Raw genomic sequence first — 21,349 nt, 5'->3', positions numbered from 1 at the left:
ATAAGGAATACGTCGGAGGAACATCCCGTCGAAAGAACGTTACAAGGTAATAAGTAACTTGTTCTTCGAAGGGATTGTGTCCTCCGACATATTCCTTATCTTTGATAGAGTCCCATAGCAGTGGCATGTAATTGGAGGTGGGAGTAAGAATGTTATGTATCCCTTTAAGGATGGACCGAATGTAATACGGCCTTGCCAAATCTGGTCTCTTGACTAGTGGAGGAATCCAGGTTGTAAAATTTTGTGAATGTATGTGCGGACGACCATGTGGCAGCCACACATATGTCTCTGACCGGTACCCCTCTTTGGAGAGCCGAAGAGGCTGCGATACCCCTGGTTGAATGAGCCCTAAGATTTTGGGGTGGCTCTTTCCCTGCCAGTTTGTAACATTCCAAAATGGCCAAAATTAGCCACCTGGAAATGGTTTGTTTTGTTATGGGTAGTCCCAACTTGTGACCTGAGTATCCTACAAACAGTTGGTCTGCTTGCCTGATCCTAGCCATTCTGCTGATGTAAAAGCTTAGAGCTCGCCTTGGGTCCAGCCTTTATAGCCTTTCTTCCTCTTTCCCCAGATGGGGAGCAGGGTAGAACAAAGGTAAGGTAATTTTCTGAGTAATATGAAATTCAGAAACCACCTTTGGGAGGAAATTAGGCTTCACCTGTAGGACAACTTTGTCCTTGTGGAAAATATTATGTGGGGGTTTACAGGAGAGAGCTTGTAGCTCGCTCACCCTCCTAGCAGATGTTAGTGCTACCAATAGGACAGTTTTAAGCGTGAGAAATCTCAGCGAACAAGAGTGAAGTGGTTTGAATGGAGTGCCCATTAGGAAGTTTAAGACTAAATTTAAGTCCCATAAGGGAACCTGGAATGGTTTTGGAGGATAAACATTAGTTAATCCTTTGAGAAATTGTATCACTAGAGGTAGTTTGAAATAAGATGGTTCCTCCGCAGTGCGCTTGAAGATTGAAAGCGCTGCGAGATAGCCTTTCACAGTGTCAACTTGGAGGCCTGAGTTTGCCAAGTAGAGTAGAAACGACGATAACACTGTTGGTGTACCACATGAAAAAGGGTCGATGTTCTCTTCCCTACACCAGCTGCAAAATTTGTTCCAACGGCAGCGGTATAAAGACTTTGTTGCTGGCCTCCTGGCCGAAAGCAACACCTCCATGACGTCATCAGGGAGATCCCAATCCTTGTACCTCACCCTTTCAGAAGCCAAGTGTGAAGGTTGAGGGTTCTGGTGTCTGGATGGAGAACCTGACCTCCCTTCTGCGAGAGAAGATTCTCTTTGAGTGGAAGACGGATTAGAGGGCAGATGGACATATCTAGAAGGTCCGGGTACCACGTTCTCCTGGCCCAGTCTGGGGCAATTAGGATCATGGTTTTCCAGAATCTTCTCAACCTCCTGATCATTTGAGGAATAACAGGGACTGGTGGAAATGTATAAAGGAGTGGAAACTCCCAGTCCACTATGAACGCGTCTCCTAGAGCTCCTCTCGGGGGAAATTCCCTTGAACAGAACAGATCGCGCTTCCTGTTGGTGCTTGTGGCGAACAGATCCACCTGAGGGGTTCCCCAAAGGGTGAAGATCTCTTGAAGGACTTCCTGAGCTAACTCCCACTCGTGGGAGACTGTGCTCTGCCTGCTCAGAGCGTCCGCTGTCAAGTTCTTCTCTCCGGCTAGGTGGACTGCCGATAGAGAGATTCCTTCCCGAATAGCCCAAAACCAGAGCTGCATTGCCTCTCTGCACAGTGGTAGTGACCCTACGCCTCCTCTTTTGTTGAGGTAGTGCAAGGCCACCGTGTTGTCCGTCATTATCAGGACATTTCTCCCCTGTACTGATGGTAGGAAAGCTTTCAGCGCTAGTCTGATCGCTCTCAGCTCCAATAGGTTGATGTGTAGTCTGGACTCTGATGGAGACCAACGACCGCTGATGGTCAAGTCGTTGGCATGGGCTCCCCACCCCGTGAGTGAGGCGTCTGTGACTACTGTTATCTCCGGCCATGGTTGACAAAACAGTTCTCCTTTCAAGATGTTCTCTGGATAGGCCCACCATAGAAGGTCGCGGGCTACTTTATCCGGAATCCGGAGGAGATCTGTTATTCTCCCTGAGAATTGCGACCACTGAGTTCTCAGTGCCCACTGAAGAGATCTCATTCTCAGGTGAGCCTCTAGCACAAGGAAGATGCAGGATGCCATGAGGCCTAGCAACCTCAAAAAGTCGAAGGCTGGGAGACGTTGGGCATTTTGAAATTTGTTGACCATCTGCAGAATATCTTGAGCCCTCACCTCTGGTGGCGAGGCTTTTCCCAGGGAAGAGTCCAGGACCGCTCCAATGAATTGGAGTCTCTGTGATGGTATCATCTGTGACTTCTTTAAATTGAGGGAGAAGCCCAGTTTGTGAAGGAAGTGGCAGACATAATCTAGCTGGATCTGAGCTTGTTCCGAAGATACAGCCCTGATCAGCCAATCGTTCAGGTAGGGGTAGACGTGGATCCCTTCCCTCCTTAGACTCGCAGCCACTACCGACATTAGCTTGGTGAAGACCCTCGGGCAGAGGTCAGCCCAAATGGCAGAACTCGAAATTGATAATGAGAGTCGCCAAATGCGAACCTCAGGTATTTCCTGTGTTTGGGATGGATTGGCACATGCAAATAAGCATCCTGAAGGTCCAGAGATACCAGCCAGTCCTGGAGCTGGAGGGCCTGAAGGATCTGAGAGAGTTACCATCTTGAACTTGTCCTTCCTGAGGAACTTGTTCAATTCTTGTAAGTCCAGGATGGGTCTCAGTCCTCCGTCCTTCTTTGGTATGAGAAAGTAGGGGGAGTACCAGCCCTTGTTCCTGTCCGCTACAGGTACCGGTTCTATGGCTCCTTTCTCTAGCAGGTCTATAATTTCCTGCAAGAGGAGCGGATCTGGAACTTTTAGAGAGCTGTTCCCCGGTGGATGACTGAGGGATGTGTAGAAAGGGTAGGCAGTAACCCTGCGCAACTGTTTCCAATGCCCAAGCATCTGACGTTATAGCCTGCCATTCCGTCAGATGGTGAGTTAACCTGCCCCCTACAGGTGTCTTGTGTGGAAAGACCTCAGAGTGGTTTGGGGGTGGCTGATGCAGATGCCGAGGGTAAAGAGGCACCTGCTGCTGCTGCGGCCTTAGTACCTTTGACCCGTCCACCTCGGGTGGATCTCCTTTGGCCTCTTTGAGCCGGCTGTCCTCTGCCTTTCCCAAATGTGGAATAATAGCGAAAGGACTTTCCTCTCCCAGAGGTTCCTGAAGGGCGAAAAGGAGTTTGGCTGGTTGCAGCTGCTAAAGATTTTGCTGCTGCTTTAGATGTCTGCAGCTTTTCCAGACTGTCATTAGCCTTTTTTCCGAATAATGAAGAGCCGTCAAAGGGCATATTCAAAAGTCTGGCCTGTACATCTGGAGCAAAGCCAGACTTTCGCAACCACGCGATGCCTGCAGATTGTTGTACTTGCCGCCATGGCCCTGCTGATACTGTCAGCGGAATCGATGCCAGTTTGAAGTGACTCGCACATGGCATCTTTGCCATCTTTAATAATGTTAAGGAAGGCTTCCTTTTCCTCTCCTTCGGGTATGCAGTCAGCCGCTGATGAAGCACACTCCCACAGTGTGTGACTGAACCTGGCGAGCGTACAGGTGGCGTTGATGGACTTCAACGCCATACTACAAGCAGAGAAGACTTTCTTTGCCATAGAATCGTACCTCTTGTCATCTCTATCCTGTGGGACAGTAGGGTAAGCAGTCCTGCTGCTTGATGAAGTTGCCGCTTGGACCACCAGGCTCTCTGGAGTCGAGTGTTTCGATAAGTATTCAGGGCCAGCAGCAGCTACCCTATACTTGGCTTAATAATCTTTTATTGACAGCAGGGATAACTTCAGGAGTTTCCCAGTTAGATGCAATTTTTCTTTGTAAGGCTGTATGGAAGGGGACCACAGGATCCTCCTGTGGACCTTTGTCTAATATGTCTGTCAGATCATCCTGTTGGAAAACAGGCGAGGGCGCAGACCAACCCATGAATTCAATAATTCTTGCCATCAGGGTTCTATAGGGTGTTTCGGCATGTTCCCCTGGGTCTGGCTTAACAAAATCCACTTCTGGGGAAGTGTCCAGCCCACTTGCCTCATGTAATGACTCCTGTAGGTCTTTCAACCTTCTTTCCTCAGAGGTGAAATCCTCCGAAACAGGTAGTGTGGTCCTCTGTAACTCAAAGGTTTCCTGGTCAGAATCTTCCCCTTCTTCATAAATTGAAGATAATCCAGGGTACTCTGACCTCTGAAATGGCATAAAACCCATTTCTAAGGCAGAAGGAGCCAAATTTGTCATTATTGGGCGAGAAACCGTCGATGCCGATGTGACAGGCTTCGAAGGCGCCGAAAATGGCGTCGAGAAAACCAGAAGAGACCACGAACAACTCGAAGGATCGGGATCCTACTCGAGGACATCGACGACGGTCTCGGCATCGTGCCGGAGGCTCTTGGAATCACCGTTGGCTGTAGAGTAGCCGTGGTCTTCTCTTTCATCGGCGTCGATTTGTCGGCGTCGAGTCGATCGACTGATGCGTCGAAGAACCCTTCGACAACGGCGTCGATGGCGCCGATCCATGCGTCGAAGGGATCTTCGACGACGTCGAAGACGGTGCCTTCTTACCCGATGGCCCGTGGCGCTCTCGTGTGGAATGTTTCGCCGGGTCCTGCGACTAGCGGCGTTTTGATTTTTTGGGTTTTTCACCCGGGGTATCACCCTCAGCTGTCTTCGAGGGGGACGAGGCCGCTTTCTCGAAGACGCTTAACATTTTCTTCCTGAATTCCTCCCATTCAGCCTGAGAGCTGTGTTTTGTGGGGCAGGAGACCCTTTCGGGGGAAACAGAAGACGACGAGTAAGGGGATCTTCGACGTCTCTTCTTTGAGTGTCTTGATCTCGATGAATGGTGGGAGCTACTTCGAGATCTAGAATGAGAATGTTTTCGACGGCGAGGAGACGAATGCCTCGACTCGGCCGAAGAAACTTTCGAGGAGGTTTTGACTGACTTACCTCTCTCTAGCTTCCCCTTGCGCTCCTTCAAGGCTTTCGCCGTCATGGACATGCAGTCCTCACACTCCGACAATGGTGCTCAGCTCCCAAGCACCACAAGCAGATCCTGTGTGGATCCATTATCAACATTTTTTTACCGCAGTCTCGACATTTTTTTAAGCCAGATCACGGCGTTGTCGGTTCCGATGAAGATGCCATCGAGAACGAGTTGGTATATTTCGAGTAGATGTAGATTAGTTATCTGACTGAACTGAGCAACGATGTTCCGAGGCCCCACGAAGCGCGGAAAAACGGAACTGAGCAACGGACGCCGCACATGGCTATTTATGGGCATGGTGACGTCGGCGCCGATACGGTGGCCGTCGAGGGACATCGATTCGGCAGACGTCGACGCGCAGCACCCTCTACAGAGAAAAAATTTCCGAGGCCAGCAAGCTGGAAACGTATTATCAAAGATAAGGAATACGTCGGAGGACACAATCCCTTAGAACACTCAGTACTGGTGACTGCATACAAAAAAGGCCAAATCCTCACACACAGTTTTGCAGCTGTTCAAACTGCTGTATATGTCCTGCAATTTACAGACATCTCTTTATTAGGGTGAATATTGTGACTAATCAAAACAGAAGAGTCCATTATTCGCTTAAAGGGTTTTCTTACTGAATCACTATGACATGCTTAACATTTTAAATTGTGGACATTATGTTGTTCCCATAATGCTCTTTTCTTTTAAGCAAATCGCCAGGATAGTGTTCTATAAAGTGATACTGTGTTGGGCAACCTGGTGGGGGCCACGCCCCTTTCCCCATCCCCTTCCTCCCCAAAGCCCTGCCCCTAATAAGAGGTGACATTCCCTCAATAAATATTTTCCATTTCCAGCAGTGCTATGCATCCGTTTACGTAAAGTCTCTGTGTCACACTTGGTCAACGCCCTGGTTAGTAAGTGAGAGGTTAGAGGTTCGAGTCCAGAGTGAAGAAATAATGATATAGAGTTAACAAACGTATGTTTATTTGGTCATAACGAACAGAAACGTGAAGCTCTGCAGTGGTTCTGCCAAACCGGCGCGGGTTTTTTTTTACATATAGAAGGACTCTCGGAATGGAGGGACAGAGAACCCAATTCCGTGTCACCCTAAGAAGAGCTGAGTCGGCCCTGGAAGAATGTCACCGTGTTGCTTTTTTTTACACACTTCCTATACCCATCTGTGCTGGCTCCGTTTATTTTCTTGAGTTAGTAACAGAGGCGGCCGGGGCAGTTTACAGCCTATGAGCAAAACAAACTTGTCTGCCCGCTTGGTGGACTGTTAACGCTGTTGGCTTGGTATGTAGAATGCAGGGGGCAGCTCCAGGGAAACGACCTGTATTACAGCGGCGCAGAGCCGAATGGCAAGCAGGCGCGAGGACTCCGTGAGGCCCCACTACTGCCCCACCAGGTATCTGTCAGACCGCTTCCTGTCGTCCCCCCCCCCCCCCCCCCGACCTCTCCCGTACCTGCCTTGCAGCAAGCTCGGGAGTTTTGTTGTCACACCCACAGAAAGACGCACCTCATTAACCCCTGCTTCGCCGTGACCGTACTGCCGTAGAGTAACTTAACAATGTTTCTCACCCACTGCTTGTGAGCGTATTGCTACAACGAAGCCCATACATACCTTTGTTACCCAGTTACATTGGGCGACGTGTTGTGTGTTTAAAAAATATACATGCAGCTTCTCGACATCAAAGGCTGGAGCGCTGCTGCGGATCCGAGGGGGAAGTGTCAGGCCAGGAGGAGTCAGGAGAGGCGCGGGCAGAGACCGGCATGAGCCTTTTATTGTCCCGAAAACACACTGTAGCAACAACAGCGCTTTTCAACTGAACTTCGGTTTGTGCCCGAGAGCACCTGGACAGGGCGCTGCTTCAGCATGGTAAGACCTCGCTCCACCTATTTTCAGATTTTTGTGGGGGGTGGGAAAAGGGGGGGGGGGGACCCCTGACTCAAGCATTGTTTGTTTTATGTTACTCATAAATACTGTTTTTGTGGGCACTCGGGGGACGGGGTTTGTACATAGCATTGATTGTAAAACTTCTTGTCTCATTTATTTTGCTTGGCAGGTGGGAAAATAGTAGTTATAAGGGCGGGTGGCAGAGTGGAGCGGGAACAGGGCAGCGTTTCATTGTGGGTGCCTGCCGGTTTGGCAATTCGTCGCTGTTTGTATTTCTGGAGGTGTGACCGAAAAAGCAACGAGTCTCGGATACGACTTGTCTTCTTATGAAAAAAAATCACGTTTGCCATTTTCCCTCTCGGTTATCGCCAAAAGGAATCTGGCTTCCCAGCCAGGGATTACAGGCAGCTGGGAAAATATTGCACAATAACTATTGCACCGTGCCACTCCGACTCGCATGCCGCTTGCTCCCGAGACACGCTCTCCCTCTCACCTCTTGTTACCAGGCTGAGCCGCCTGAAACTACAGGGAGGAACCATGTACAGCAGTCGTCTGAATATGTTTTTGGATTATTCGTTTGAGTCAGCATCGGTTTGTGGAACTGGTTCCAATCGCTTCTGCAACATGAATGATGCGCTTGTGTGGTTTATTTCCCTACTGTACACGTTCAGTCAATGTTTTTGTCCTGCTCGGGGGGCGGGGAAGGGGGTTGGAAAGTGGAGTATTGCATTCCGATACAGAAAGAAGCGGGTGAGGGGTCCTCCTATGTTGCATCCCTGGGTCACTGAAACGCCTACGAGTCAACGTTATATTTTTTTCCTTTAGTCCGCTGAGCTGTCATTGGCAGCGAGCGGGGTGGGGTGGCTAAAGATTTCGGGCAGGGTTAAGGGGACTTTCAGCTCTAGACTTCATTTTTGGATGGGGTGGGAATTCACAAACATGTGGAAGGGAGGGGGCGGGGGTTGTTTACTTCCCCTTAAGTTGAAGACCACTATTATGGGTGCCACCATTTCGAATCCAGTTTGGCAGGTCGGGAAGAAATGTCCATACCTGATTGGACATGGGTGAGTGACCCTACACTGTTCCCCGCGATTTCTAGCAGGCCGTGTGTGGAAGCTGGCACGCTGCCCTCTTTGAGCAATTTACACATCCATGCTAAGATCCACATGGGCTGTTTGCATTATGGGCTACCGCCCACAAATGCATTCACTCTGTGATATCCCATTAGTTCTACTAGTCCCAACCTGTCTTAACTTCTCTGTTGCTTTGCTTTTTCATTGCGGCTTTGTTGTGATCACATGCAGGAATGTACCATTTATCCTCCATGATGTTACTTTGGGTGCTAGATTGGGGAGGTTGCCTGTTTCCTGTCGTTGGTTACTATGGCTACAGTGTTCCCAATCGCTCTTGACGAGCTACACGCACGTTACCTTACTTTTAATATTTACTTATTAATTTATGTGATTTGTTTTGTATGTCCTGACATACATATTTCGTCTTGGCCACTTCACAAGGTTCTGCAAAACTGTAAACATGCAAAAGTGGAAACATGCAGAATTCTGAAAATGCCGAACACTTGTAAGAACGAGAGCTCAAGGCATTCCTTTTCGGGGAAACCTTAGACTAACTCCTCCCAACTCATAGTTATACCTTATTTTTGTTCTGATGTTTGCACTTGTAGTCAATACTTATGCCTCAACGCATCTACACGGCTGCATGTGGCACCCTAATAATTACCCACACCAACCAATAAGTATAGGGTACCAGAAGAAGAATGGGGTTTGTAATAAGATGTATTGGAGTTGGTGGTACGGTTCCAAACCTTCAAGGTTTGGCTTTGGGCAGTTTGATTCGAAGCCTACAGAAGTACATGGCCTTTCAGTAGCACCACCTTTTGGGGGCATAACCTGTCAGGCCCAACACAATCGAGCAGTTTGGATTCCCTTCTCGATGCTAAAATGCAACGTAATGAATGCAGATGGGAGCACTGTGCATTTCATCGCACGTGCTTTATATGTTCCATTCTGCTGTGGGAGTTTTCTCCTCCACTTCCCCAGGCCTGTTATCTTTTTTGCCATTGGTATGTGCAGAGTAGTCCACAGTCAGTATGAGACTTTTGTCCACCTGCCATTTCTCATCATTCACTTTTGATCTCTCATTCACACCCCAGAGAGAGAGAGAGAGGGAGAAAGAGAGAGAGGGAGAGAGAACCAATACTTTTGCTTCTTGAGTCAGACTGCACAACCCTCTACGACTTTAATCATCTATCCATCATACTTACTATGTCTGTGCAATAGGTATCCGAGAAGCACTGATCCGTTTACTTTCTATAGGCAGTGACGGCTGATGAAATCACCCTCCCAGCAGCCATGCTTGTCCCAGCAGACTAAAGATGTACACCTTGGTTCCCAGCGAGGTAGTTCATGTTATTGTCCAGCAGGCATTCATTCCCTTGTGCGTTTCTCTTCTTGTAATCGAGCATTCTGTTATGGGCATCTGTGTGTGTGGATGCAGAATGTGAGGTCATATGGAACCTGGAGTGTTGGTTAGAGGGTCCTGGAGGTTGGTGAGAGGGTCCTGGAGTGTTGACGAAAGGGTCCTGGAGTGTTGGTGAGACAGGGTTCTAAGGGATCTACAGTGATAGTTGGAGTTGCTGTGCTGGCTGGGGTGGATGTCCCAGTACTTCCTACCTTATGACTTACCTGTACTCAGAGTCAGGAAAAAACTTACCTGCAGGCTCCAGCGTGGTGTCTGTCTTGAAGAACCCCATTACTTCACATTCCTGCTTATCAACACTGTGAAAAACACCGCCTGCCCCTCACAACTTAATTTACAATTCGTTTTTTAAAAGGCCAGGGCAAACATCTGATGTCCAGTGATGTACAGCATTTGCAAGAGTTAATGCAAATTGTAATTAATAATTTAAATAAAAAAGTCTGTTCCATCTGCAGTTAAGGTTAAGTGCTCAATGGCAATGGAGGGAATAAAAGAGCGAGGAACATTCTTTTGGGCTGGTGAAATCCTCAGGTAGCAGCTGGGGTAATGTTTTTTGGGCATGTAGCACTGTTTATCATATATCTGAAATTCTGATGAGCATTAATGTCTGACAGACCTCATCTTGCATGCACTCTTTACCTTTATAAGACACAGAGTCAGAGAATATAACAGCAAAGCTGCACAGAGACATAAAATGCACCAGTGAATCAATGTGAATAGGGCATTTCCCAAGGTAGGACTTTTCACCATATGGAAAGTAATCGGGGCAGCAGAATGGCAGGGCTTTCGTTGTTAGGGGATGCTGCTAGAGCAAGCCAACTACTGCCCCAGGGAGCTAAGGCTCAGAAGATGCATATGAAGTCATAAAGCTTTACCTGGCCAATATCAACGGACACGTTTCTAGCTCCGGCAAACAGATCACGGCAAGGGAAACGATTGGATACACACGTGTCTGCCCGACCAGAACCAATCCAGTGGCAGCATATTGGACAGGAGTCATGGACAACTGACCCAAAGAACCATGAATGGATATCGGGAAGCAGAAGGATTTCTGGCGTTGAAACCCTGAGGATAACCTGGTCCAGACAGCTAAGGAATGCCTTTCTGGAAATAATGACAGTGGAAGGTCTATTCCAAAACAGAAGTGCGATTTCATCTAGCAGGGTGAATGGAGACAGTAAAAAATAGTCCATAGGCGCCCCTCGTTGAGAACGAACACGGCTAAATGTCCTGTTCTTTGGGAATGTACCCCCTCAAGAGTCTGCAGCCACACTTTAGCTCACTGTACCTTTCACAGAAGGAAAATATCAATTTGCATATCGGTCTTTGTCCCGCCCACATGGGCAGTCCAGCACCAAAATGCTATGGCAGTTCTCTTCTGAACAAGAGTACCAACAGCTTGGCAACAGGGAATTGCCATAGCATTTCGGTGCTGGACTGCCCATGTGGATGGGACAAAGACTGATATGCAAATGGATATTTCCCATCTGTGAAAGGCACAGTGAGCTAAAGTGTGGCTGCAGACTCTAGAGTGGGTACCTTCCCAAAGAACAAGCAATTTTTGCTGTGTTCGTTCTCATAGAGGAGCGCCCAGGACTAATTTTTGATTTATTGAATGGAGACAGTGACTGCACTGAAAATCCAGTAGGACACACTTTACCTCTCGGCAGGCACTTCGTTAGAAGTGGAAACTGTGGTGGGTTGGAAGAAAGAGCCGGACACAACACAGACATTTTTAAGTGCTTTTATTTTAAATAATAGGCAAGGCCTATATAGCCCTGTCGCTATAGGGGAATTCCGTACCTGACTAAATTAATCTAAGGTGTGTGTCTGTCATCAGGAAGTTGAAAATCAAAAATGTCCTCAGTCCGAACCTAAAGCTACCTCATCCTACCACTAATAATATGACCTGGATTGGGCCCAAAAGAATCTCTCTCTTCTGGTGACCTCCCCTTTGCCTTTTTGTCTTGCGGCTTCTTCCAGGGCTTTTTGGTTTCACACAAGTCTCGGGAGGATAGCTCAGGGGCAACGTACTTGCCTTGGAAGCAAGACGACGTGGAGCACCACAGGTTCAATCCCCCGGTCCGCGTATTAAGCGCATTAAAAATAACCTATCATATAAGTAAATATGATATGAGTCCGTTCCTTTCTTACTTTTCATGCCACAAAACTTCTCGTTTCTGCACTAATTTTTTCTTACTTATTTTATTGTTCTGTTACGCTCTTTGGCCTTCGCTGCTCACGTATAGCTCCTCTTAAATCAATCTGTCACTATTCTATTCGCTTACTTTGTCTTCTTTCCTATCAGGACTCGATCCCTCCTTCTCTTGCCTCTCTTGGATGGCTACCCTTCCATTCTCAACTTAAATTTCACTTTAGTTTTAAAAGCTCTCTATGGGCTCGCTCCTGGCTACCTTGCTTCTCTTCTTTCTTTCTACACTCACTCTCGTACTCTTCGTTCTTCCTGTCTTTTCAGGTTGAATGCTCCTCACTACCCCTGCACTCAATCCCACTTTCGTTCTTTTCAGCTCCTTGCTCCTCTTCATTGGATCATGCTCCCCCTGTCTCTCCGTTCTATTACTTCCTATTCTCTGTTCCGTTGTTCTCTGAAAACTCACCTGCCCCACTCTCCTTGATTGCCTGTTACTAGAAGTGTCTGAATGTTGATATGCACTACTGATTCTTATGTACCGTTGTTTTCTTTTATGTAAAGCGCTTTGGACAGAGGTCTACATAAAGCACAATAAAAATAAAAAATAAAATAATAAATGTTTTTTTATCCCACAACCACTGCTTAGGATGATCTCCTCCCTTAATCTACTGTCTCTTTCATGAGCTCCTGCAGCTCTTCCCAACTGTTGGTGGACCTTTTTTTTACCGATCAAGTGACCCATAATATTGTTCTCTTGCGTATAGTCTCTTAAACATCTTGCTCTTTCTGAGTTGTTCCTCTGACTTATTCGTTTTGAAATTTCCCCATCTCTGAGATGACTTTATCAAGTTCCATCTTTCTTATGTTTGTTTACTGTGCATTTGTTAGGCGCTTATACAACTAGTAAATTGTGTTTCAAAGCGCCCACAGGGCATCACAGAGGGAACATGGGCTAGAAAACAATTAATACACTGGATGATAGAGACAAACCTACTAGGCCTTGTGAGCATTCAGAGCGTTCAAGTGCAGGGAGAGGGGGGTAAATATTGGAGTGCCTGTGCTGGAGAGTGAGCAGCAGGTGTAAGTGTCCAGTGTAGAAAGGGCTAGGGGACTTTCATCTGAATAAAATAATGGATAACTTCGGGCCAACAGTGACGAATGTCAGTAAGTGCCAAGTGCTGTGTGTAGGGAGAGGCTAAAGGCGATTGGATGTGGGAGGCCTGAGCCCCAAGCTCACATGAGGGCCATGGTCACCAATCACAGCGACTGTTAGATTAGCAGAGGAGGGAAGAAGGGAAGCAGGAGATGAAAAGGAAAGTCTTGAGGATCTTTAGGAATTTGAGGAGGTTCGGCTCAAGACGAACAGGAAGGTGCAGAGGCTATTCCATAAGAGGGAGCCAGCTGATGGTGTACTTCCTCAGCTCCTAATGCTTTTCATAACTTTTCTTAAGGGCGTCTCCCCACTCTTTACCAATTGTGTCTCTTGAAATCACTAATTGGGCTTTTCTCTCTTTCCCCCACAATAGTTATTTCCACTCTCTTAACGATTAACAACCTTTTCCCTGCTTTAGGCTTTTGAATATTTCCTCAGCTATCAGTTTCTGCTCATTCGTTATTCTACTCGTACATGGATCACAATCATAGTCTCTTTGCTTATTTATTCGCCCTCCCAGTGGCCGCCCGCTCCTCAAACACATACCTGTACCTGCATCCGCCACAGGTGGCTTTGCGGGGCTCGGCTCACACTCGGGTAGGTCAATTTCCTCTCTGCCTTTTCATCTCTCGGTTTCTTGATTGTTACGATCTCAGCTTCTGTGCAACTTGCTGCAGTCCCCGAACGTTAGCCGGTGGAACCTTTCCTCGCTTCCTATCATCTGGATTTCTGCACAGTTAGGAGGGCCCAGGCCAACCATGGCAACTCTGTGGTCACGTCACCTCTTCGGACGGTTCCTTTGATTCCCTCCTGACAAGGGTTCTCCCGCTGTCTGCTACGCCGGTCCTGCCGCATCTCCGAATTGCCATCCCTGCTTCTTGGAGTGCTGCAAGCTTTGCGGCTGCACTCAGCCCTGCCTTTCCTTGGTGGTCTGACATCGGGGGGCTTCCCCCTGTGTACTGTTCTCTCTCCTCCGTTTGGACCTCCTAGCCCAGTTTTCATGCTAATTTCTTCTTAAAGTGATATCTCCTTTATTTTCAGATAACTTGTTGGTTTCCACATTACCTACAGCCAAACAGAATGAGGACACAGTGTTTTGGATACCAGGCAGTCCAATGTATGCAGATAAAGTGTCCTGCATAGTGAGTTCCCTTTGGGAATAGGAATCCTTGTCACAAGGGGACTCCTAAGGGGGAGTCACTTCTTGTGAGGTCCCACTTGCCGAGACCCCTCTGGAGGGCCATGCAGAGCCAGCTCACCTCCCCATCCTCAGAGAGGGTGGCTCTCCTTTGGGGAGAAGGGACGAATACTCCTGATTCATCACAAAACACAACTGGTAGAGTTATGTATATGGTCAGTCAGGAATGGGCTGGCCTTCAAGAATGTAGTCCATGTGCCCGCAAAGGTACCCACCTCTAAGTGAAGCTGACATTTGTTTAGAAGCCGGAACATGACAGAGTAAGAGTCCAAACACACAGATGTATAAAGAACTAAGGGTACAACCCTGGGGTGTGATTGGCACAACAACACTATTATTAGAAAGCTACCATGTTTGTGAAAAACATAAATTACAAGATGGCACACCATCAGTTTAGTTTAATTGAATGTTAAAATGAGATTACTTCTCGTTTTTCATATTTATCAGAATCTTGTGTAGTTCAGTCTGTAATGGGCCACAGCTTGGGTGACACAGCAAGTATAGACAAAGTAGTGCATTTTTTTTATAACAGCACACTATCAAAAGAAGAGAATCATATATTTTACCCTGGGATGCCCATTAGTAATAATGCATAGTTGGCTATGCTTTCGGAGGTCAGCACTCATCCAGTTGAGTTTATAATTCTTAATCTCAGGTACACTAATGGGTCCTTAACCCAGGACAACCCTGACAGAATTTCAGATGTCCCTGTGTGTTTATTACCGCTATCAGTGTTCTCAGGTGGAGCCAGATTTTCCTAAATGCCTTTTGTTTGGCTGCATTCAAAGTCTGAAGCACCAACGCGTTATCAAAGGGAGAGGTTCTTACAGACCCAGTTCTGGACACACGTATTTTTATGAGCTTTGCTAATTATTGAAGCTTTTGTCCCAGCTGGTTGGTAGCCACAGTGTTGTTAACCAGGTAGCAGCCTTATTAGTGACAAGCACCAATATATGCGCATGGAAATACCAATATATACAAATGTGTTGACGCTCTTCCCAGGCAAAGTGGTAACCAAATTCTCTTTAGGAATTATCACTGAACTATGCGAGGATCCTGGATGCATTTTTGTCGGGTTGTTAACCCCTTCAAGGAATTTTCTGAGCATAAACTCATTTACACAGTAAAATTCAACAGTCTCATTTAAATTGTAACATACTCAAACATAATTGCACTCAATTTATCATTAACAATCAATTTATAAATATTACATCTAGTCAATATGTTCCCAATATTGTCATAACAATCTTAAGAATTACAAAATATTACCAAAGAGAAATATATGAAACAAACAAGTTAGAAATTAAATAAAATGTTATATATGTTTTGAAGGAAGACAGATTAGTACCTCCTGAAGGTTTTTTACACCCAAAAGGCGTAGTTGAAGCAGTGACTTATAGACATTTTCTTGCAACCAGGACTAATTTATCCATATTTGGGGGGCATGTACTAATAGATACCCTATTCACTTATTTTCTACTTGTTTGTTTAATATACACAGCTTTGATAATATTTTGAATTATGGTGATTGTATTGACAATAGTGGAACATATTTACTTATAATATTTATAAATCGATTCTGAAGGATATATTAAGTACAATGATGTTAGTTTGTTACATTTTAAATGGAATATTGTTGAATTTTACTGTGCAGATTAGTTTATGTTCAAAAAATTCCTTGAAGGGGATAACAACTCGCTATGTGTGCATCCACGAACCTCACATAATTCAGTAGGGATTGTTACAAATTGTGTGGAAATGCAAATTCGACCAGTTTGCAGATCTTATTCTGATGCTCCTGAAATTGTTAATAGTTGATGAATTTATGTACAACATTGATGGTGCTCTTATCCAGTATTTTCTTAACCACATTCTCTTTCTCAGCTTTAATCAATTCTACATATGTTGATCATTCTATGAAATGGCTGTCTGGTTTGTCAAGGCTATATTTCTAAGGCGATTTGAAAGGTTTCAAAAATATCCACAACATGTAGCCATTGCATGTCCTTAAAATGTCAAGTCTACCAAAATGGACAAGCAGATGATAGTTTCCCTCATGCACAAAGCCTGTCGTCCATTGTGACTGCTTGTATGTAATTTATTTAAGCAAGAGGAGGGCAAAATGGAGAAATGATTGTGACTTGCATTTGCCACTCATTTGTAACTAATGTAATTAACTAGTTCGAGGAAGCACACTAAAGGGTTGGCTGCTCAGGCATGAAGGGGAATTGAGCTATTTAGTGTGAGTGCTCCTTACACTCTGCACTTGTACATCAATATTCTTCACCCATGTATTCAGAAAAAAATACAGTCCATGGACGCCTGCACCGTCTCAGTTCCCAAGTATTCCACTATCTCTCCACCACAAAAGTCACATCTTCATTGTTCCCATCTCTATTAACATCTTCAGAACTGCCATCAAAAACTATCTCTCCCAAACGGAGGTTCTTTCAACCAACACTAAGGAAATAAATATATGGATGCACCAATTGGGCAAACCATGAGCATCTATGTATGCATCTGTTTATTGTGTGCTCACCACCCTTTCTTTATGCCTTCTACTTTAATCACGCTACAACACCCTTCTATGGAATATGTTCTACAACCAATGTACAGCACTTTTGTGAGAAATTACTGTATCGAGTTATTTATTTTCTGCATCTGTGCTCTTCTCCAACGTTCACATAAGCATGCAAAATGATGGAGATTTTGAATTTACTGCAGACTAAAAAACATCCAGCCCCAGTCAGAGCTACTGACTTGGCAATGGAGAAGTCCCCTATTGAGTCATGATTTGAGTATAAATTGCTTCTTTCGTATGAAGCAACAAGATTGAGGAAAGCAAAGTCTAAAAACGTTTTTAGAGTAAGATATATTCAGGTAATTAAGAGACAATCCAACACGCCAACAAACAATGAGCAACAGCCTTCAATGATGTCACTTTATCATTTAGCCCAGTGTTAATCAAACTTTAATTATATTGTGCCCCTCCCCCCATCCCCTTGAGTCAAAATATTCTTTCCAGGTGCACCCAGCAGCTATAACCGCTTATATTTTCTATTAAAAGAAGTCAATGTAAGAGTCTCGCACAACCTTTAACATCCTTCAGGACCTCTGCCCTACAGTTTGAAGACCACGATTAAGTCTGTTTTATTTAACTTAATTACACTTTATACAAGGGTGACCGACAGACAAAGCCACAAGGGATTACCAAAGCGCTGTAAGGGCGAGGAAAGGGGAGACTGACACAAGTGCCATTGTTGTGGTCATAAACTTTTATTTAGTGAGAATAAAGGAGGAAAACCCTAACTATCCCTAACGCTAAGAGGGGTTTCCCTGCCTCAACTAAACACTAAGGATTCTGTCAGGAAGTACATTGAAATTATATAGTCCACCATCCTGTGTAAAATGTCTATTTCCATCCCTTACACTTTTAACTAAATCAAAAAGGTTGGTGACTCTTAACGTATAGGAATTACTCTTTTCTTCTGTAGGGCGGACTACCATGCCAGTATTCTGTAGGGACTATTTCCTGAGGGAATGGCTCCCTTCACCCAGGTTGCAGTGTTTTGGGAAATGCAGCACACAATGTTCCGGATTCATAAGTCTCGATTAAAATATAAAGCCACGTTCTGACTCAAAACCTTGCTACCATGAGAGTGCCTCCCTTCTCTTGGCCTTTCTCAGGCTTCTCATAATGTTCACAAATACCAGGGGGTATAACACCCTTCCCCTGGCCTTCCTTAGGCTTCTCACAGTGCCAAGAGAATGACTCCCTTCCCTTGGCCTTTATCACAATATTCAAAAACAGCAAAGGGAATGGCTCCCTTCCCCTGGCCTTTCTTTAGGCTTCTCGTCTCACAGCCCACCTGGTTCACAATCCTGCCAGGTACTGTGACCTATGTAGAGCAGTGCTGAACTTCTTAATAGGGGTGCAGCTTCCCGTCTCACTTTTGTTCTTTAATCACCTCCTAGGTAGACTTGGTTCACTCTCCTGCCAAATACTATTGTATGGCCAACAATATGAGATGGTCTCTTTCCTATGATGTGGGTCCCAGACCCTGTATTGGTGATCTTATTCACCTGGTTGCATTGCATGCAACGTTTTTAATCCTCCAATGCCTTTTCTGCAACCTACGTACTTTGCTTCGTGGTCTGTGGGGGGCTCTGAGCTTTTTAGGGCATTTGCAGGCAGCCACAGGACTTCTGGGGCAGCCAAGGACTTCCGCAGGACTGCAGTCGCCATTCTCCTTCTAATTGCGCGGTTCGCCTCCTCTGCGCTTCTTCGACCTTGAGGATGCCAGGAGCCTTTGTCCAGCGGTTTGATCGGTCGTTGTTCTTCTCCCGACCAGCGTCTGATCTTTGCGCTCCCTTCTTTACATCCCAGGCTGCCTCCGTGCTTTCTTCGCCTTCATAGCTCCTCCAGGAAGGATTAGATAAGCTGAGAAGTATTTCTTCCCTTTTTATCGTCAGGTTGGAGTTGCCTGTTCCCAGGTGTCTGGGCCACTCACGCAGGTTCTGCGGGGCACTCTGAATTGCTCTGCGCCTCTTACTCGTCTCAGTATTGGCATTCTCATACTCAGCTGGGCCACTTTTGCTCTTCTTCATCCCATTTTGCACACATGGCTCACATATGTGGTCTCTACTCTTTTTTGTCCCAGTACATTTTAGGGAGGTCAGATCATCTACTCTACAGAGGTAAATTAAAGTGTGTAGGATTATGGGACCCTGTAGTTGGTAGGAGGATGAGGGAGGTGGTGATGTGTTTTGGGCATACCGTGCTCTCCCCAGTCATCCCTAGTCCCAGAGGGAGAATCCCTCCCCATCAGATCCACCCGCTGAGTACATCCCCAGGGGGGGACTATCTGGCTGCACCCTCAACTCCCTTGCCTCATGGGAAGGTGCTCCCCTAAGGGAGAGGGGACTACGTCAGAGGATTCATCCCAGTGCATATCACATGTATTAGGTATCCATTTCTCTTTGTTTTGAAGAGGATCTGCTAACTTGTTTCCACACACAGCCATTCCAGCCACTGCGCATAGCCTTACTATTGTGTCATCTTTGACAGTGGGGTTGTTCAGAGACCTAAAGTAAGATACATATATGTTTCTGGGGCTTAGAGGCACCACTTTCTAGCGTAAAATATGTGGTCACGGAAGCTCCATGCCTCATCAATGAAATATTGCCTCTCACTCCAACTATCCTTGCTGGCTACAGGGCCCCCTAAACTTGTGCCTCACTCCTCCTAAGTCTGTCTATCAACTCCACTCTCACAACTAACGGCCTAGCTAAATACTTCACTGCAGAAATTCCCAAAATTAGAGACTGTATCCTGCCCTTCCCCACATTCCCTCCTCCTACATTTTGCATTACGCCTACTCTACCATCATCTTTTGCCTCTATCTCCCACTTTAGTGACACTCATACTGACAAAGTGCTATCTCTACTGATGAAGGCTAACCCCTCGTGTGCCCCATCAGACCCCTTGCTCCTCAGCTAGTCAAGCCCATTGCCCCTTTAGAGGTCTTTCACCTAGCTGAACTTTTCAACCTGTCCTTTGACTCAGCTTGCTTTCCCTCTGTTTTCAAAACAGGCAGTCATCCCTCTCCTAAAAAAGCAAGAGGCTGAACTGAACCTATCAGCTGACTTTCGCCCTGTGTCTCTCCTTCCGCACTACTGCTTGAAAGGGTTGTATTCAACCGTCTTACCAATTTCTTAGGCAACTACAACCTTCAAGACCCCCTACAAGCAGATTTCTGCTCCCGTCACTCCACAGAAACTGCTCTCATGAATGTGTCCAACTTCATCGCTTCTGCTAAGTACTCCAATTTATCCTCTATCCTAATTCTCCTTGACCTCTTTGCTGCCTTTGACACTGTTGATCACTCTGACCTCCTTAATACTCTTTCTTCTTGGGATTCAGGATCAAGCCCTTGCCTGGATTGAATCCTACCTTGCCAGTTCTCTGTCTCCTGGAGCAACAACACCTCGCAATTCATTCTTCTAACTGTTGGTGTTCCGCAAGGCTCCTTCGTGGGTCCACTCCTCTTGACAATCTACACCTCTGCTCTTGGGGCACTGATCTCCTCCTTTGGGTTCTCGTACCAACTCTTCAGACGACACCCAAATCATCTTCTTTTCCTGAACTATCCTCAGATCACTCTATCAAAATTTCAAACTGTCTCTTTGCTATTAAATATTGGATGGCTTCGCACTCTGATGTTAAACTCGACCAAAAACAGAGGTGCTCTTTGTCTGTGCCAAAAGCTCTCTCTCATCTCTTCCTCTGCCTATCCACTTCCCACCTGACTCTCCCCTACACTTCTTCAGAGAGAACCCTCAGCGTCATCAATGACCTTTCTCTACTTTCATATCCAAAACTGGAACAGCAGCTCAACTCAACAGTGGTGTATTTAGGATTTCTGCGACCCTATGCCCAACTAAATGCATCCCCCCCCGAACTTTACTCCACCTCTGCCAGATTCTGCCGCGTCACCAGATTACATCCCTTCAACAAACTTTGTCTGTCTTGTCCAATCTACACCCCTTCACCACAATTATGTACCATTTCTGCTCCATAACAACACAAGGACAGTTGTAAGGCTGATGGGATTTCCTATACCAAGTCAAGCCAGTTATCATCTATGTTATTGTAGTTGAAAGAGTGTTTTGACGCGTCTGCTGCCCAGAGTTTGGAGATGGAAGTGTTTTCTACAATTTGTCGAGTGCATTAGAGGTACTTGCTGAGGTCAACTGCTTATTTTTTAATCGATTTGAGAACAATCTTAATAAAAGCGGTGAGAACATAAGCTGTCTGCCAACTGGACACAAGTGAGTGAGGAATGAAACGAGGAATTATGGTTTTAATTCGGATATCTGGTTTCTCCCAAGTTGCCTGCTGTAAGCCCATGAGGTCTCCTGTTCTGTAATGTGAATGCTCCTGGCAACATAAATACATTTCTACATTCTGTCTTGTTAAATGTTATATTTTACATATGAAATGTAAATGGTGCAGGTGTACCTTTTAAAAATGTATTAAGTGCTAGACCTCCTTCTTATGGTTACAGCTCTGCTGTTAGCAGGGGGCATAAAGGAGACCACCTGCTGAAGCCCATGTACCTCCAATCCCTTGGGCTGGAGCTCCATTGGCAAACTCACAAGTGAAATGTGTAAACTCTGCGTAGGCATAAACACCCAACTGGGGTAAAGACAGTTACTGAAGGTTCTTGGAACCTTTTGGCTGTGCATTCTCATGGTGGAGTAATGTATATGGGCGACTCTGAACATTTATGGGTGGGAAGCAACAGCATTCCCTGTAGTTTTTTTTTTTATAACAAATTAAGTGGTGGATACTTTTGACATAATCGGTACTTG

General features: G+C 45.9%; 1 protein-coding gene across 2 annotated transcripts in view; it reads left to right on the top strand.

The window, feature by feature from the left end:
- The window catches only part of CRYBG1 (crystallin beta-gamma domain containing 1), a 1,845,005-nt gene that overhangs the window by 583,231 nt on the left and 1,240,425 nt on the right, over positions 1–21,349 (top strand). The window contains exon 1 of one of the 2 annotated variants that reach the window (XM_069606578.1): positions 6,637–6,958. The exons of the other annotated variant lie outside the window; for it this stretch is intronic. Coding sequence (XP_069462679.1) covers positions 6,956–6,958 — 3 coding nt within the window. The 5' untranslated portion in view covers positions 6,637–6,955. Of the gene's footprint in view, positions 1–6,636; positions 6,959–21,349 lie in introns of those variants that run through there. 2 annotated transcript variants of the gene reach the window in all.

Source organism: Ambystoma mexicanum, chromosome 4p (genome assembly GCF_040938575.1).
Source record: "Ambystoma mexicanum isolate Mex_15411 chromosome 4p, UKY_AmexF1_1, whole genome shotgun sequence".
Classification (NCBI taxonomy): Eukaryota; Metazoa; Chordata; class Amphibia; order Caudata; family Ambystomatidae; genus Ambystoma; species Ambystoma mexicanum.
The sequence above is the reverse complement of the archived record's forward strand: the minus strand, read 5'-3'. Positions and strand labels throughout refer to the sequence as shown.